This window comes from Bos indicus, chromosome 6 (genome assembly GCF_029378745.1).
Source record: "Bos indicus isolate NIAB-ARS_2022 breed Sahiwal x Tharparkar chromosome 6, NIAB-ARS_B.indTharparkar_mat_pri_1.0, whole genome shotgun sequence".
Lineage (NCBI taxonomy): Eukaryota > Metazoa > Chordata > Mammalia > Artiodactyla > Bovidae > Bos > Bos indicus.
The window spans coordinates 44,222,289-44,241,048 of record NC_091765.1 but is presented as its reverse complement, the minus strand read 5'-3'; the positions used below and the strand labels follow the sequence as shown (position 1 = coordinate 44,241,048).

Below are 18,760 nucleotides of genomic sequence, written 5' to 3'. Positions count from 1 at the left end.
CAGGAGGGACTGCGTGCCCTCTCATGGCTTCCGTTACCATCAATGCATAGTATTTTCTGCATTTTTGTAGCTTAGTGTTCAGGGGTAGCAAATTGAAGGCTTGACCACAGTGTAAACCAACTACCATTATAAGGATTAACATCAGTATTAACCTTGGTTCCATTTTCCTCTTTTAAAAGTGTAGATGGATACAGTCACAGTAACCAGAGGCTCTTATTTTAGGGAAAAGGCCTGGTAGATTACCGAGTTAGCTCATCACCTGCCACAGGAGAATACAGTCCCACCGGCAGAAGCGTCTCTGCCCTTGATCTTAACCCATCCCATTACATTTACGATGCTCCTTTGAACATTTTATGTTTTATCTTTTAAAAATCAATAGATAGTTTTTGACAGATTGTGATGGGATTTCTTTATGCATGCCACTCTTCTGGCTGAGTTAAAAATGATAGTCTCTAAAATGATTTCATTTACATCTGATCCTATGTGGACCTCAAGGGTCAAACAGAACAAGCTAGACTTCTGGATCTTCGCTTTTAACCTCTCACCCACCACTGGTGATTCTTGCTTTCTTGTTCCCATTGTCTTGTTGAATATGCTGGCTTCTATTATACCCTCTTTTCAAGGTCTCTTATTAACAAGCACCTAACAGTGCTGACTTGATTCCTCCGATCTGACTCAAGTCTTAGGTACTTTTTCTTTGTCCTCCATTTACTCTCTATTCACTCTGCTAAGCCACTTTATCAGTACATGAAAAAAGAGAAAATTCTGTCAATAACAATATTTTATCTAAGGCTCCTGACCAATTAGTGTAAAAGCCATCACTCAAATTCTATTTTCTATTAGGAAGAGGGTGGACTCTTTTTTAAGGGCTGAAGCAAGAGGAGAGAATCACCATTCATTTATTAGAAGTTGGAATACAGAGCGAGTGAAGGCTGAGCTGCCTCTCAAGAGGATTCACAATTCACTTCTCTTTCAAAGAAAAAAATCTCTTCCTTTCTTGGATGAAAAGAGATATTTCAAACAGCAAAATTTCTCTTTCAAGCAAAATATCCTTTAACATATATAACATCATTGAATGCTAGGGTGATTTGGGAACTTAGAGATTTTCTATGGCCACCTCTCTATTTTAGAGATGGAAAAACTGAGGTCTGCAATATTTACATAAATTTATACAAATCATGAATATGGTAAGGGTAGAATGAGTATAGGAAGCCAGGTTTTTAGAGCTCTGAAACTGACCCTTTCTGCATGTAACCATACAAAAAATATTTGTTGAGTACTTTTGATATAGTCAGCAGGGTGCTTAGTGCTGTCAGAATTTAAAACAATAAAAATAAAAGGTTGCTGCCCTCAGGTGAGCTTTATGATTTATTTAAAAAATTAGATATATTCAAGTGAAGAAACTGGAGAAGGGTGAAGCTTGGCATCTAATCAAGTGCTAGATGGTGCAGTGAGGGTAGCACTCGACCTGAATCATGTTCAGTCATGGCTTACGAACTAGATGAATCCTCACATAACTCCCGAAGAACCAGTAGAATAGTTGTCCAGAGAGAACAGCCCAGAACAGAGGAGCAGGGTCAGCATGAGGTCTGTGGAATAGGAATGGGAAATACTTGACACCCTGGCTACTTGTCCCATTCTTTATTCATGGCAGACATTTCTCACTGATTGCAGAGCTTTTCCCAATGCTTAGACATGGTTGAATTTTTTAAAGCAATGAGTTCCTGGTAGCCAGTATGAAATAGTTGGAATAGGTGACAATGAAATCTGTTGGTTAATTTCCATGTTAGCATAGAAATATCTTTTTGATTAGAGTGATGAGTTCCTATTTTAATATTGTTGTTGTTCAGTCACTCAGTTGTGTCTGACTCTTTGCAGCCTCATGGACTGTAGCATGCCAGGCTTCCCTGTCCTTCACTATCTCCTGGAGCTTGCTCAAACTCATGTCCATTGAGTTGGTGATGCCATCCAACCATCTCATCCTCCATTGTCCCTTCTCCTCCTGCCTTCTATCTTTCCCAGCATAAGGCCTTTTCCAATGAGTTGGCTCTTCGCCTCAGGTGGCCAATGTATTGGAGTTTCAGCTTCAGCATCAGTCCTTCCAATGAAGATTCAGGACTGATTTCCTTTAGGATTGACTAGTTTGATCTCCTTGGAGTCCAAGGAACTCTCATTAGGAGATATAAATATATAAAAAAATATATAACTGTCTTTGACAATCATGAATAATAATAGTCATGACGACCCATTGTTAAGGTCCTTGAAATGTTTATATATAATTTATTTGAATTTAAATCATTTTTACTCAAGTTGGACCTTTCCAAATCTAGTGTTACTGCAGTGCCTCGTATATACTGGGCATGCAGTAAATATTTGTTGAATGAATGAGACTCATAGTGAAGTTAATTGTTGCCTTGAAGAGGTGAAAGGCCAGAATTTTATGAGCTAAATCCATCCAACTCATGCTGGGACCTATGTTGGGAAGTAGAATATCCCTAATATATCTCAATGCACAGCTCCCTCCTTCTATAAAATTGGTATCAGCAGGGCCCTCTGTTTCCTGCCATGCACATTTGCTCTAAGTCACAACATTAATTAATGGAGAAAATTTATTGTAAAAAAAAAAAAAAGTAGCAATTCTAAATTACTTGTTTCCATGCATTTGGATGCCCTATCCAACTTCTTCTACCAGACATAATTTGGCAGGTTTTATTTTCAGAGAATATGTTGGCACTTGTATTTTAATTCAGTTATTAATCAATGGGATTGTAAAATACATGAGATCTAGGATTTCAGACATTATTTCAACTACTCACCCATAAGTGAGCAACATTTTTTAAGTGTCTGCTCTTATGGGGCTTTCTTTTAGGTAAAGGTGAGGCTACAGAGAAGGACAGGGCATTATTTCTAATCTCAAGGAACTCAGGATATAGGAGGGACAATGATGGAAATTAAGATAGCTGCGAAATCTGCCACTTACAACATGTGTTCCATACATGGATCACCTTTTTCTTTACATTCTCTACATGGGGTGAGCAAATACATTTCATCACTCTTGCCTGTTCTAGTTGTTTCATAATGATTCCTTGGAATTCATTGTCAAAATGATTCTGAAGCTATGGGCAGATTCTGAAAAGGCAAACTGTGAATGATGTTAGTCTATGAGCAAAGGAGAGTAAGTGAGAGGCATGTGCCAGGAAAGGACACAGCCTTTGTACTGAGAAGTGGGCTCTTAGGAACATTCCCTATGCTTCCCCTAGTTCTGATTTGGAGAAGGCACTGGCACCCCACTCCAGTACTTCTGCCTGAAAAATCCCATGGATGGAGGAGCCTAGTGGGCTGCAGTCCACGGGGTCGCTAAGAGTCGGACACGACTGAGCGACTTCACTTTCACTTTTCACTTTAATGCATTGGAGAAGAAAATGGCAACCCACTCCAGTGTTCTTGCCTGAAGAATCCCAGGGACTGGGGAGCTGGTGGGCTGCGTCTCTGGGGTCGCACAGAGTCGGACACAACTGAAGCAACTTAGCAGCAGCAGCAGTTCTGATTTAGTAGTTCATGATTTTCCTGTTCAGACATAGGATCCGTAAATGCCATGCTTTTTTGATTGATGGTGTGAATACAATTAGATCAAAGCACTGTTTCCAGGGGGTTAAAGAAATAGTGAATAAAGACCTTTCAAAAGTTTAATGATGATGTCTAGATATTTATTTTAAAAATAATGGTGATGATAGCTAACATTTGTATATTACTTTGTAGTTTACCAAGCACTTTCACAAATTGGAAACAACCTAACTGTCTGTGAATGGAGTATTGGCTGAATAAATCAAGGCACTTTCATACAGTGGAATACTAGGCAGCTATTATATAGAATGATGTAGATCTTTATTTGCTGATATGAGATAACACCTATGATATGTTTTTTTAAAAAACAGGTTTTAGAACAGTATATTGTATGTGTCTAACCCTGTTTAAAAATTATATTTTCACAGACACATCTATATCTGTATGTAGATATGGCGTTGAAAGCAATCTGGGAATTTATAGAACAAAATGTTAATAGTGGTTGTCACTGCTTACTGGGATATAGAAGACTTTTACTATCTCTTTTCCATCTTTCTGCATTTTCTGAAAAACTTATGATGAATGCTCATGAAAAAAAAAAAAAAAAAAGTCATCCATTAAAAAACTTAAGTACATTAACAGATAGATCCGTATGATGACTCCAAGTGTAGGTATTATCCATGCTTTACAAATGAGGGGCCCAAGATCAAATTGACTGCCAGTAGTTAGATTTACTTGGAGAAGGAAATGACAACCCACTCCAGTACTCTTGCCTGGGAAATCCCATTATGTGTTAGGCAATGTTCTGATTGATTTACATCTATAAACTCAATTATCATTGTAGTCCTTTGAGGTAGGTCCTATTATTATCTATATTCTACAGATGAAGAAATTGTAGCACAGAGAGGTAAAGTAAATGTCAAAGGTCACACAGCATATGAGCTTATAGAACTAGGATTTAAAACCAGTTTGCTTGACTTCAGAAGCCATGGGCTTCGCAATTATGCCATACTACCTGATAGAAGGCTCAGGGTGGGAAGAAGTAGCCTTGGTAGCTGAAATTAGCTCTGCTGGCTTCAAATTCTGTTCCCATATCACTACACACTTGCATGTGCCTCTTACTTTGTGCTTGTCATGGCTTGTCAGCACATTATCTCCTGATCTCAGCACGGCCATATCTGGTATAATTTATTTGCATGCTCATGCTCAGGTGTGTCCTGCTCTTTGCGACACTGTGGACTGTAGCCCACCAGGTTCCTCTGTCCCTGGGACTATCCCAGCAAGAATACTGGAGTGGTTGCCATTCCTCCTCCAGGAGAACTTTCTGACCCAGAGATCAAACCCGTGTCTCCTGTGTCTCCTGCATTGCATGCAGGTGGATTCTTTACCACTGTACCACCAGGGAAACTCATAATTTATTTAGGTGACTTCATAATAAATTTCTTCTGGAATTCAGTATTGAGAAAAAAAAATCGCTCTTGACTCCATGACAACATTTATACATATATCATCTACTGTGTAGATTTTGAATTGTGCTGCTAGAGAAGACTCTTCAGAGCCTCTTGGACAGCAAAGAGATCAAACCAGTCAGTCCTAAAGGGAATAAGACCTGAATATTCATTGGCAAGACTGATGCTGAAGCTGGAAGCTCCAATACTTTGGCCACCTGATGTGAAGAGCCTACTCATTGGAAAAGATGCTAATGCTAGGAAGGATTGAAGCCAAAAGGAGAAGAGGGTGGCAGAGGATGAGGTGGTTGGATAGCATCATTGACTCAAAGGACATGAACTTGGGCAAACTTCGGGAGATAGTGAAGGACAGGGAGGCCTGGCGTGCTGCAGTCCATGAGGTTGCAAAGAGTCGGACATGGTTAAGTGTCTGAACAACAATAACAATCTACTGTATGCCAGATACTTTTCTAGAAACTGAGATAAAATAGTGAACAAAAAACAAAGACCCCTCCCCCAATCTTCATGAACTTTATATTCTAGTGGAAGGGGACATAATATAAGCAAAATATAGAAAATTAGGAAACTGATAAATGCTATGAAGAAAAATATGGAAAGAAAGGGGATATTAATGGCTGGTGCTAGAGGTAAGACTGGAATTACAGTTGTATTGGAGAGTTTAGAGAAGTCTTGTTTCCTTTTACTGAATAATGAATATTTATCTAACCCAAGACTTTTTTATTTTTGTCCAAACTGCCAGGAAACTCAAGTAAATTCAGAACTCAGTTACAAAAAAATAATGCATTTCAAATTTATACCTAGTGTCTACTTCCTTTCTCCTCTTAACCTGATTTGACCTGGTTTTCACTTTTATAGTCTTGTTTTATATGTCTAACTTCATTTGTGATCCAGGATCCCATTTATAGAAATAGGTAGAGTATACCTTTTAAGTATCAAAGAAATGAATAGTCAATGAAAAGTACAAGAGAAACCAAATAGCCCATTTTCCTAGAGCTCAATGGAATCTCTCCTTCTTTTTCCTCATATTGACAGTTGAGTAATCTCATTTCTGATTTAGCTGGGGACTCTTCCTCTCCTTTTATTGCTTTCTTCCCAATGCTCACTACTTTCTCTGTCTCCTTCTCTTTCTCTCTGTGTTTCTCTTTCTTTCTCCCTTACTCTGTCTCTATCTTTCTTTCCAAGAAGTTTTAGGCTTGTGTTTCTTGGATAGAATTGGTCTTTCTTCTTTTAAAGTACAAAAATATTTCCTCTTTTGTTTCTGTAACCTTTTTAAGTGACAGCAAAACTTACTAAGACCGTGATGATACCTAGCAGGAGTTGTGACTGTTGATGGATGTTGTAGTTTCCTCAAGTAATTAAACTACAGTTATTTACAAGTCTTCATTTAAAAACTGTTGCAATATATAGTTGGTGTTAATTGATGACAAATTCAAGCTATTTATCAATAATGCAAGATATTTATGTCAACATCTTCTGTTGCTATGCTCATACTGTTAGCTCTGAGATCTTGAGAAACAATACTTTATTCTAGCATTAGTGCCTGGACAGTGACAGAAGACACTGGCGTTGGCTGACATCCAGGCAGCTATGTTCAGTTCAGGCCGTGTTGACCTGTAGTTAACATAATATCTAGTCCTTAGTCACAAAAAAGAGTTTTGTTTTTAAATATGATTTTGAAGATCTGTCTACAATGCATGTTAACAATATTTCTCTTTGGTTGTTTTTCTTGCTTAAGGATAAGAAAAAACACTCTCAACAATTAGTTGTTTGGGATTAACTTATACACACTACTGGTATACAAAGTAGATAAACAACAAGGTCCTGCTGTAGAGCACAGGGAACTGTACTCAATGTCTTGTAATAATCTCTAATGGAAAATAATATGAAAAAGAATATATATGTATGTGTGTGTATATATATATATATATACACATATATATATATAAATTGAATCAGTTTGCTGTATGCCTGAAACTAATGCAACCTTTAAACCAACAATTCTTCAACAAAAAAAAGCAAACAAAAGCCCCACTCTCAACACATTTCTTTTGATTGAGTTCATAATCATAGTCCCAAGTTTTGGGAACGTTTTGGAGACGGCATCTTTATGCCTATGACAAAGCCTTTGCTAGGCTATGGGTATCATATTATAGTTGTTTGAATATGTCAGTCTCTTCTACTACATTTAAGGACACAAATTATGTGTTAATCAAATTGGTGCTTAACAATGGTGATAGTTGGTAGATGATTGTGATCAACAACTATTTGAAGAATAAATATGAGAATTTATGTCCATATGATTGTCTTATAGGAAAGATATGGAAAACACATAACCAATTCCTTCGTGGTATAAAGAGAATCGATAAATTAAGTAAAAGGCTTAGAACATGCCTGAAATATAGTAAGCATTCAATATAATTTACTCATTAATATTATTTATTATATGATCTGAGTGTTCTTAGGGGATAGCAGAGTGCTTGACATAGAGTTCACCTTAATAAAGATTCATTCAAGCAATGAACATATGAACAAATGAATGCAATCTCTTCCAGAAGAGATTAGATGTCCATTCTCTTAGCTTGCCTAGCACCTCATGCATTGCTTTACTCCAGTAAATTCTACTAATATAATTATGCTTATTTATGGATCTGCTCACTTGCCAGCCTGTGGTGATCCAAAGGGAGGACTTACCTTCTTTATATTCAGTCTGGAGCCCCGCACAGTCTGCAGAATGTGGCATGTTCTCAGTGCATGTTTTGTGAATGCATGGATGTGAAGATGGGTGAATGAATATGTGTCTCCTCCATGATGTTCTGTTAGCTCAGAATAAAAATAGTTTGGGTGGATACCAAGAAATAGGGGAAAAATGTCCTACTTTGCTTTAATAGCTATGGTGGCAGTTTAGTTGCATCTGACTCTTGCGACCCTGTGGACTGTAGCCCACCAGGCCAGAATTCTGGAGTAGGTTGCCATTTTCTTCTCCAGGGGATCTTCCTGGCCCAGGGATCGAACCCAGGCCTCCTGCACTGCAGGCAGATTCTTTACCGATTGAGCTACCAGGAAAGCCCTTTACATAGCTATAGAATTCTAGTATTTGTTCCTTCTCAACACATGTTTTTTAAGTTGCTTAGTTACCATTTTGGACCTATGGACATAATGATGAATAAAGCAATGTCTTTATGGAGAGTGTGTTTTAAATATCTTTGTGTGTTATTTTATTTGCATTTTTCTCTTCTGAAAAGTCCTAATTTACTTTTGGAATTTCATTAAAAATTATATTTATAAGCTTTTAGACATTTTGCTAGAAGACATTTGTTCTAATACTGCTTCCCTGGTGGCTCAGTGGTAAAGAATCCACTTGGCAATGCAGGAGATGTGGATTCAATGCCTGGGTTGGGAAGATACCCCTGGAGAAGGAAATGGCAACCCTTTTGAGTATTCTTGCACGGAAAATCCCATGGACAGAGGAGCCTTGTGGGCTAACAGTCCATGGGGGTCACAAAGAGTGAGACACGACTAAGTAACTAAACTACACTACTGCTGAAGGGCCTGCATTCTATATGCTCTTTGTTACACGTGTGTGGGACATCTAATCTCTTCTGGAAGAGATTGCATTCATTTGTTCATATGTTCATTGCTTGAATGAATCTTTATTAAGATGAACTCTATGTCAAGCACTCCGTTATCCCCTAAGATAGCAAAGGGGGGTCATTGACTACTAGTCATTGGCTAATTATACTTTCTAATTATGTGTTTCTTGGTTAAATTGGTTAAGGGGAGGAGGGGGAGAGAACGAGAGATTTGAAGAAATTGATATACATGATTAGGAAGGCTGGCAAGCCTAAAATCTGCAGGCCTGTTGGGCAGACTAGCAGGCTGAAAACTACAGACTTGAGGCAGAGTTTGTTCCTCTGAGGGCAACCTCAGTTTTTGGTCTTATAGTTTTCAATTGATTGGATGAGCCTTGCCCATATTATGAAGAGTCATCTGCTTTACTTAAAAAGGTACACTTACAAAATACCTTCACAGTGAGAACTAGACTAGTGTTTGAAGAACTAGTCACCATAGCCTGGCCGAGTTGACACATAAACAATGATCCTTTATGAAATCCGCCTAAGAGCCTAGGCATAGATAAGGAAATTAAGGCAAAGAGAACCTTCATACCTTTCCTCAGGCCGTATGGCTGTAAGCCATGGTCAGCCTCAGAATCGAATGTCTGGGGCTCTGTCTGTCCTGTTGCCTCTCAGCTTGGCTTAGCAACGGAGAACCTGCTTTTGAAAATGCCATCTCTTCACCTGGAATTCTTGCTCTCTTTCTTTGAACCTTTTCTAAGACATTTTTCTGCTTAAAAAGGTAGTTTCGCATACTGGGTAATTTTTCAAACTAACCTTGATGACCTTTGTGTGGTTTAGTCTTTTCATTTTGTTATCATGCAGTTTGTGATTTTTACGTTTGTGTGTGTGTGATGGAGTGGGACAGGCAGTTCCTGAACAGTGCTCAGAACTGCATTTCTTTAAAAATGAGTGCTTTTCAGAAGCTACTGGTATGTATTTTAATATATATTTCTTGATGAGCTAATTCATATTCACATGTCATAATTTCTCTAGTCTATGGTGGATGTTGTCCATCTTTCGCCCAATGGAAAATCATTGATGAATTATATTTCAACATATGTTTCTTAATTAAATGCATGATCCTTTATTCCAGTTTGTTTGTACTGTGTGCTCAGCTGCTTTGGTCATGTCTGATTCCTTGCTACCCTATGGACTGTATCCCTCCAGGCTCCTCTGTCTGTGGGATTCTCCAGGCAAGAATACTGGACTGGGTTGCCATGTCCTCCTCCAGGGGATCTTCCCGACCCAGGGATCAAACCCGAGTCTCTTATATCTAGTGCACTGGCACACAGGTTCTTTATCACTAATGCCACCTGGGAAGCCCCCTAGCCTAGTTTATCAACATGTAACAGCAGAAATTGTCAGACTGATGGACCATTAGGAAGATCATCAGGTAACTATCAGAAATTTTTGGTGATATAAATAATCAGGACTATGATTGTACATCATGTCTGTCGTCTCAAGATTTCAAGTCATCACCACAAACCTAATATGAGAAGTCCTATTAGAATTACTTTCAGAAGTCCTATTAGAATTAATTCATATCTCCGTCCCCACAAGATCATATGCTCCTTGAGAGAGGATAGATCGTATTTTATTCATATTTGTGAGTAAGATCAGTAGACAATATCATTATCTTGATAATCAAAAGATGATAAAGGCAATTTTCCACTGAGTGTGCCCCACACTGTGCTGGGTGCACATAGAATGATTTCAAAGCAAGGAGATGGGAGAAAGGCTCTGTTCTGATAACACCTGCTTCTCCTTCCCCACTCTCTTCTGGGCAGCCCGGGCTTCTCTGTTCTTTGTCCAGCAGATTCTTGTACAGCTGCCCCAGACTCATAGATTCCATCGTCCCTATTAAACTGTGGGCTCTGTGAGGCCATTAGCCAGCTCTCATTACACTACGTAGCTGTAGCACATTGCAGTTTTAGTTAGCAAAGATTAAAAACTCTGTTAGCAGAGGGAGGCAGTTCAGTGTAGAGGTTAAGGGCATGCACCCTGAAACTAGGTTGTTAACTTTTAGTGTCTCTTTCTCCATCTGAAAAAAAGGATAACAATAGTTCCTATTTCATAAGATAATATGTATACAAGCATTTAGAATGGTAGTGGGTACATGATGGACTTTGCTGCTTGGATTGTATTTTTTTTGTTTTAAGCTGCCTATTTCCTTTTTAAACTACCTTTGATTTTCTATCTCTGGTCTAGTTACTTCCTGGAATTTCATAGGTTAAAGATTGATTTCCAATAATATCACATAAGCAGCTGCATCCCACCACCTGGTTGAGAACCAGGTCTCGGCTCTCACTGTCTTTCATACTTCTTTGTATTTCCCTTAGCAGCTAACTCTGGACCTTGGATGATTCATCATTTGTCACCAGGCCTTTTTATTTTCTAGTCCCCTTAGTATTGAGGCAAGCTAACATTTAACCAAATATCTACAGGTGCCACGCTAGGTATTCTCCATGAGGGCAGTGGTGTCATCCTTATTTTATAGAGGCCCAGGGAAATTAAGTGTCTTGATTCATTTCAAAGAGTCTGGGAGTATCAGAGCCTGATTCTTTCCCCAGGTCAGCCCTATTTAAGGGGAATGTTACCTCCCCTTCCTTATCCTTCCTCCTTCTGCCTCTTACTCTTCTGGGGACTCAGCAGGTACCCTCCAAAGCTAGAGGAATCCACATGCCCTTTTCCATGCATGTATGCCTCTTGCTGTCATTTATTCGGGATCCCAGAACTTTCATTGGCGAGCCCATGGATGGATGAGCAAGGTCCTGGCAAACCACACCTCTGTTTTGCTTTATTTGCATGTTGGCAGCCATACAGAATTACCCAACACTACTCTAAACTAGTGAGTAGGGCACTCAGCAAAGCAGGTCACACATGCAAGGGCACACAAATTTTTCCTTTGAAAGATGATTGCATTTATTTCAAAGAATGAGATAACGCCATTCACAGCAATGTGGATGGGCCTAGAGATGATCGTACTAAGTCAGACAGAGACAAACACCATATGATGTCACGTTTATGTGGAATCTAAAAAAATGATAGGTATAAGTGAACTTATTTACAAAGTAAAAATAGACCCACACACACAGAAGACAAACTTACGGTTACTAAAGGAGCTGGTGAGAGTGGGGGCAGAGATAAATTTGGAGCTTGAGATTAACAAATACTCACCACTATATATACTAGGTAAACAAGGATCTACTGTACAGCACAGGGAACTATATTCAGTATCCTATAATAACCTATAATGGAAAAAGTCTGAAAAATAATACACATACACACACTAAATCACTGTGCTGTACACCTGAAACTAACTTAATGTTGTAAATGAACTATACTTCAGTTTATAAAGTGGTTAACAAAAAGTGATCATTGGAGACAGCTACTGTGACAGAGGTTATAACTCTACTGGATTTCTCTACTCATGTGTAATTTAGTGATGGGTTCAATTATTTGAATTACATGTGGACCTAGGAAGTAGAATTAAGTGAAAATCGCTCAGTTGTGTCCAACTCTTTGCGACCCCATGGACTATAGGCCGCCAGGCTCCTCTGTCCATGGGGATTCTCTAGGCCAGAATTCTGGGAGTGGGTTGCCATTTCCTTCTCCAGGGGATCTTCCCAATCCAGGGATAAAACCCCGGTCTCCTGCTTGGCAGGCAGATTCTTTACAGTCTGAGCCACATGTGGGGCAGGGGCCTCTAACATCCTCACAGGACCTGTCTGGCATTCTTGTTCTAGGCTGTTTATACGGTAAATTAGATCTGTTTTCAAGCCCCTAACTGACCCCCATCTTTTCTCCCTCGGCACACATGCCCTTGTTCTGTTTACATGTGGGTGTGTTGATTGATGGTGAGTCCAACCTTCCACTCACTCTTAGACAATAAGCAGTTTTAGGGCAGAAAGTTTTATGATCTTACACAGGTTCAGCACCTGGGATGCTGGTGGACCATCTTTTGGACATAGTGGATTCTTACTGATTTGTTGGCTCATAACAGCTGGCTGGTTCCCCTTTTATCCTGTGTTCTATGCATTTGGAGATACATACATATATATGTGTATGTGTGTGTGTGTGTATATATATATATATTTTTTTTTTTCCCCCATGCAGGTATCTAGGTGTAGAGAGATGGGTGATGTGTGTCTTCCTCTTTGCTGTGGCACTATAGCGCAGAAGTCGTCCTTTGACTCCAACTCTTTTTAGCAAGGACTCTAAGTTTTAATTGTTATCTTTAGGATTGACTTTATCTACCTTTACAAGGTGGGAAGACTGTGAGCAGTTAGTACTTAGTAGGCAGAGTTCATGTGGAGGAGAAGGAAGTCTATCTCACACCCTTGGGCAAGTCTCAAGTTACTGTCTGAGACTATAAATAACAACTGTGGACATGAATTACAGAGACAGATTCTTCATGGATAATTTTCCAAGCAGTAAGGTGTTTTCTTTCCTCTTCCCTATTCCTTTTTCAAGTGATGGTGGTTACTGATAATATTTACAAAAAGAATATATGAATTCTGAGAATACATTTCTCCTCTCCTATGTTGCCCATTAATTTGTTTTATTTATTGTAAACTCTGGGCATTTCTAGAGCAGTTTTATGATGCAGATATTCAGCAAGACCTTTGGTGCATATGAGTAATCTACACTTCACATTTTCCTTTTTTTGTTTGTTTGTTTTGTTTTTTGATTGTTTTTTTTTCTGAATGGGAAATGACTACATTTTACCCATTTCTACATTTTCAAAATTTTGATTTTTCATATTTAGTCCTTAATGATTTTGCCTGCAGATACCTAAAGAAGATGCTTGAAGCTGGAAAATGTAGATATTGTCTGTCACACCTTCTTTTGAAGCAAGTGACATTTGTTAGCAATTTGTACTATCTCTTTGTTCATACCTTTGCCCAAACTTGCAGTGACTAAAGCATTGGAGATAAATTTAGATATCACATTTTTTTCCATTTAAGAGTTTTCAAGATTTTTCTTTCACGTGAAACTCTGATCTTTAAAAATGCCTCTGTTACACATTGAGTTGGGACTCATTGTAATCTCTAAGCTGAGTTGTCATTTCTACTCTCTCTTCTCTAAGTAGGCAAGACACCCCAGAGAGGGAAGCATGAAGCTTGGTCCTCATTCACCTTTGCATATTCATAAATCTCAATGTCTATCCCATCGGCCTGTAGGTACAGAAACTTTACTGCATACATTTTACTTAAAAAAAAAAAAAGAGCTTTAGGAAGGGAGAGACAGGGAGGAGTGGGAGGACAGAGATATAGTTGGATCTGAGAAATCAGACAAGGAAGTGGGCATTTGTGTAGCTCCCCCTGCAGGTGAGGCCTGGATTCTGCAGCCTCTTACCTACACACCCTGAACTTCTGTGGAATCCCATGGTTAAGCCTGCAAGGTAGGCATTGTGTTCATTTTCTAGATGGATAGATGAAGACTCAGAGAAATTAAGTAGTTCGGCTTGTGGGATGGAGGTGTAGAGGTGGTTTCGTACTCGTGTTTGTGTCTGGCGTTCCTTGCTGAGGGCACGGTCTTCACAGACAATGTATTCTATGTCTATCTGAATTAGATTCTGCTTCAAAGTGTTTGTTCTTAGCAGCTTAATTTACATACCTAGAAAGGGATCATGATTATGAACTTGGCTTAATGCTCTTTTAGAAAGTGAGTTTCTTTTTATAAAATCATTATCTTCAGACTAGACCTCAAAATACTGCAAAACCAAAGCACGCACGTTTCATTCCTACTCAGTTACAATGAGTATGGTTTTGATTTTTTTTTTAGGCATTGTGGTGATGGTGGCCATGGAGATTTCAGAATTAATCACACGCGTCTACCCCCCAGGTGACCATAGTCTGTCCCTGTTTGCCTTTGTTCCTCTACGCTCTGGGAGGTGTGAGGATATCAGAGCACACAGTCTATTCTGGCTTTGAACTCTGGGCCATTGACTTTGGAACCTGCTCCTGTGAATGATGGCCTTCTAGTCCAGCAAGTGACCCAAGGACTTGAGGTCTTAGTTATAATTGTTTCAAAACCAGCACCACAAAATTCTGCAAGCCTACATTGAAATCCATTCAGTGGAGTTTGTTTTATTGATATTTCATAAATCACAGGAGATTACAAAACCATGTTTTTTAGCCTTTCTTTCTGAATACTTTTACCACAGTGAGCTTTGAATGGCCCTAACTCATGCAGCCTTTTTGTATTTGTCCACACTTCAAGCGGAGTCTATAAAATATATATTGTAAGTTTATTCAGTTTTTCGTATTTAGAGTCAAGGTTCCGGTCTATTTGCTGAGTTCTGTTCTAGAGAGAGATAAACACGTTGTTTGTACTTCCTGGTATAGATTTGTAAGAGAGTAGATATGTGGCATGGAAAACATTTTTTGTAGTGTGATTTGCCATGTGGCCTTAAGACGTGTTGTAATCAGGCCTTCGTTTGCAATTGCCACCTTCAGAAGGAGTCTTAATTTCATTTAGGGAGAAGAGTGGAGGGAAAAGAGTGGCCTTGTAATGAGGGTTTCTTTTTCTCAGGGGATGCTCTCAATGATCTGAATCAGACACCCCAAGTTAACTTCAGCGGTTGATCCACAGAAAAAGGGACATTCTTTTAAATGATTTGCAAAATCACATTCAAAGAGACCTGTGGTATGGTTACTGCTGGCCAGAGCAGGGTACCATGTACTGACTGTATTCCTGTCTGAGCTCTCCCTTTTCTTAACTTGCCTGGCAGTTTTAGCTAAATGAGTTTGGTGTTTGCTTCTGAATGTGAAGCTCTGGCCCCCTTCTGATTAGTGGAGAGACTCCTAGATGTCTAAGTTATTTGACTTTAAGGCACAAGCAAAAAATGCCATATTTCTGCATAGTCTGCAGAATATCTTCAGTCAGACAAGACTGACTTCAGGTTCCAGGTCTCACACATACCAGCTTTTTGTCTTTAGAAAAGTTACCCTCTCTAAGATTCAGAATTTATCCCTAGAATTGACAGAATATTAGTACTTGCTTCTCCTGTTAGTGCAAGAACTAAGTGAGATAATCCACAGAACTACTCAGTACACTGCTTGGCACACAGCAAATATTCCCCAGATGTTAGCTATAATTTTCTTATTGCTATTATTTTTACTCTATGTCAGAGAAGTATGGACTATGAATGTTAGAGGTAGAATGTTCTCTAGAAATAGAAAAGACCCTGTTCTTTGAAAGCTGAAGAAGGAGAGGGGGAAAAAAGGAGCCCCGTACTTCATTTCCCATCCTTCAAACTTGTTTATTACAGTAGTAGGTTGCCATGGAAACTTTCAGGATTAAGATGGTATTATTGAGTTAAGCATTCAATAAACATCTCAGGAAAGAAATCTAAGACATGTATGCACACCATAAGTAGTTTTCAAATGAAAGGGTTATTTGGGGGCAAAGAGGGGATGGCAGTTACTGACTTGCTTGTCTCATGGGAGTTGCCCGAGAGAATGACGATCGAGTTGAAACTGTGATCATCACCCTGCTTTTGCCTCTTTGAGGGCCGTTCCACAAAGTTGTCAGTAGTTACAGCCAGAATTTCAAAATGGGAAGCTGCTCTTTACGTACCAGGGAGTGTGGCTTTCCAAAATAGATTCTGAAGTCGAAAAGAACTCTGAGTGTTTTTTGAGAAGGGCTGACCTCCTTTCATGCCACTTACTGTGAATTAAAGCTGCGAGGGAGAACTAGTTCGGGCATGTGGTCCAGCACTTAGAGCCGCCTCTGCCAGGGAACAAGATTTGTGTTTCTAAGGAGATACAACAAAAAGGAGAATGCTTCAAGAGCCAGCGGCTGTCAGAGTGTAAAAGTATCTATGTTCAGAAAGGGAAACAGAAGTTGAATTAAGTAATCTTATACAGAAGTTACAGGGTGCCCTTCTGCTAATAATTCGTAAATGCAAAAGCAAATAGTTGTGGTCACAAAGGGCTTAGTACATCTCAGCTGATTTGAGTTCTCAGACTCGAACTGGATGTGATTGGTATTGACCTGCTTTGTGCATGTGATTTTCAGATGGTCTGACTGTTGTCTGTCATTTTCTTGGGTTGTATTAGTAACAGAGACAGAGGGTGACATATTCCAGCAGAGGTTTAGGCAGCCAGTTGACAATGAGAGGCGGAAAAACTCTCATTCTACCAACCAGAACAGCAAAACAGAATCCTCTACCAGTGTCTTGAATGCCAGTGTCAGCCCATTTGCAAATGTTTAATCAGTGATTAGCATGGAAGGATGCCCTGGATGGATTCCTTGGATAAAGTATCATCACAGGACAGAAATCACAGGGAGAGTGCACCAAGGAAAAATTACAGTACAGCTATATTTACTTTGTGCCGCTGCAGTGGGGTTTTATTTTCCACAGTTGGAAAGGGAACCACCTGTCTGAACTGCTGATGTCATAGAGCTCCCTCGAGACACAGGGCTGTTGGAAAGCACATGATACTGTATGTATTTGCTCTTACGTCCATATCAGGCTAAGATTGGGTTTCAAATCTGTGCCCTATTGTGGAGTTCATTGAGCAGTGACTCCCAGGTGCCCTCCCACGTCACCATGCCCTTGTGAATTAAAAAGTCGCGTGTGTGAGCCCCCATCGTGAGTGTTCCCTCGACCTGCTGTGCAACTATTTACACTGCAGTAAAATGAATGACATGCATCCTAGGGGTTATCATTTATGGACTCAGTTCTGAAAGTGAGTATGGAGAGACATGGTCTCTGCCCCCAGCCTCCTGCTGATGTCTTGGCTTTTATTTTCTTTCTAATTATCAGGATTTAAAAATATATATCTTTCTCAGATTTGGAGGTTTCATGTGTGGATTGTTAAAGAGGGAAAAAAAGAGAATAGAATGAGTAGCATTGAAACATGTACATTACCATGTGTGAAATAGATTGCTAATGGGAATTGCTGTGTATATAGCACAGGGAGTTCAGCCTGTTGCTCTGTGATGACCTAGAGGGATGAGATGGAGGGTTTGGGTGGGAGGCTCAAGAGGGAGGGGATATATGTATACTTATGGCTGATTCACATTATTGTGCAAAAATCACACAACATTGTAAAGCAATTATCCTCCAATTAAAAATAAATTTTAAAAATTTAAATTAAAAAAAGGATAGGATGTGCCAATCTTTTAAATTTTTTGCTTATTTATTTAACTTAATTTTTTTGTGTGTGGCGTGTCACTGTGGGGGAATTGTTATGGAATGAATGAATGAATGCCTAATGCCTAATTTGGAAAGGAAAAGGCTGGAGAGTATGACCATGCAGCTTCAAGGCACCTATTGAATTATAATAATTATTTTTTAAGATGCTGAAGTGTTGTATAACCACTGCTCCAATTCTTTGTATCTAGGGTAGAATCAAGCCTTTTAAACATAGCTCCTTAAGGCAACATAAAGGCTACTGCATTGCACAACTCCAGGGGGCACCATTTCCGTCGTCATCCAGGACTCACACTCATACCATCCTGCTGACTATATGTCCAATCCCAGAAAATATGATGCTATTAACATTACTCAAACATTTCATAAAAATAGAATTGTTACCAATGATTGCAGAAGGCATGCTATCAGTGAAGTTGTTCATTATTTTAATAGTACCATGCATCTGAATTTGAATATCTTTACCAACTTGCAAATTACATGGTTGTTACACAAAGTAGGTAGAAAACAGAGTTTCTGAGAGTGTAAATTACATTCTTGGGCCACATCAAATCAATGTCCTATTAGGGATCAGAACCAGGGTTCTTAATTCCCAGATTTCCCATGATGCACACCGTCAATTAAATTAATATTTTAAATAATGCTTGGTACTTTTCCTCAAATCTTAGGAACAGAGTAAATAGGATGGGCTAAGACCCCCTGGTTCATCTAATCTTTCCCCTAGTGTAAGATTTTCCTCTGAACCATTTAAAGTGTTATAATATATGATTGATATTAATTAGTTTTCTGTAAAGTACTGCACTCCTTAACATGAACTGAACTAGAAATAAATATATTACCATGAATTAAGATTTTATTAGTTGCGAAGAAGAATTGGATGAAGGCACCTATGTGAAATCCTAAGTACAGGCATCCAATTGAATTAATGCCAGCACTGCCTTGAGATT

General features: G+C 39.1%; 1 protein-coding gene across 6 annotated transcripts in view; it reads left to right on the top strand.

Moving 5' to 3' along the window:
* PPARGC1A (PPARG coactivator 1 alpha) overlaps positions 1 to 18,760 on the top strand; it is a 714,869-nt gene that overhangs the window by 577,320 nt on the left and 118,789 nt on the right. The window contains exon 1 of one of the 6 annotated variants that reach the window (XM_070791234.1): positions 17,207 to 17,346. The exons of the other annotated variants lie outside the window; for them this stretch is intronic. Coding sequence (XP_070647335.1) covers positions 17,329 to 17,346 — 18 coding nt within the window. The 5' untranslated portion in view covers positions 17,207 to 17,328. Of the gene's footprint in view, positions 1 to 17,206; positions 17,347 to 18,760 lie in introns of those variants that run through there. 6 annotated transcript variants of the gene reach the window in all.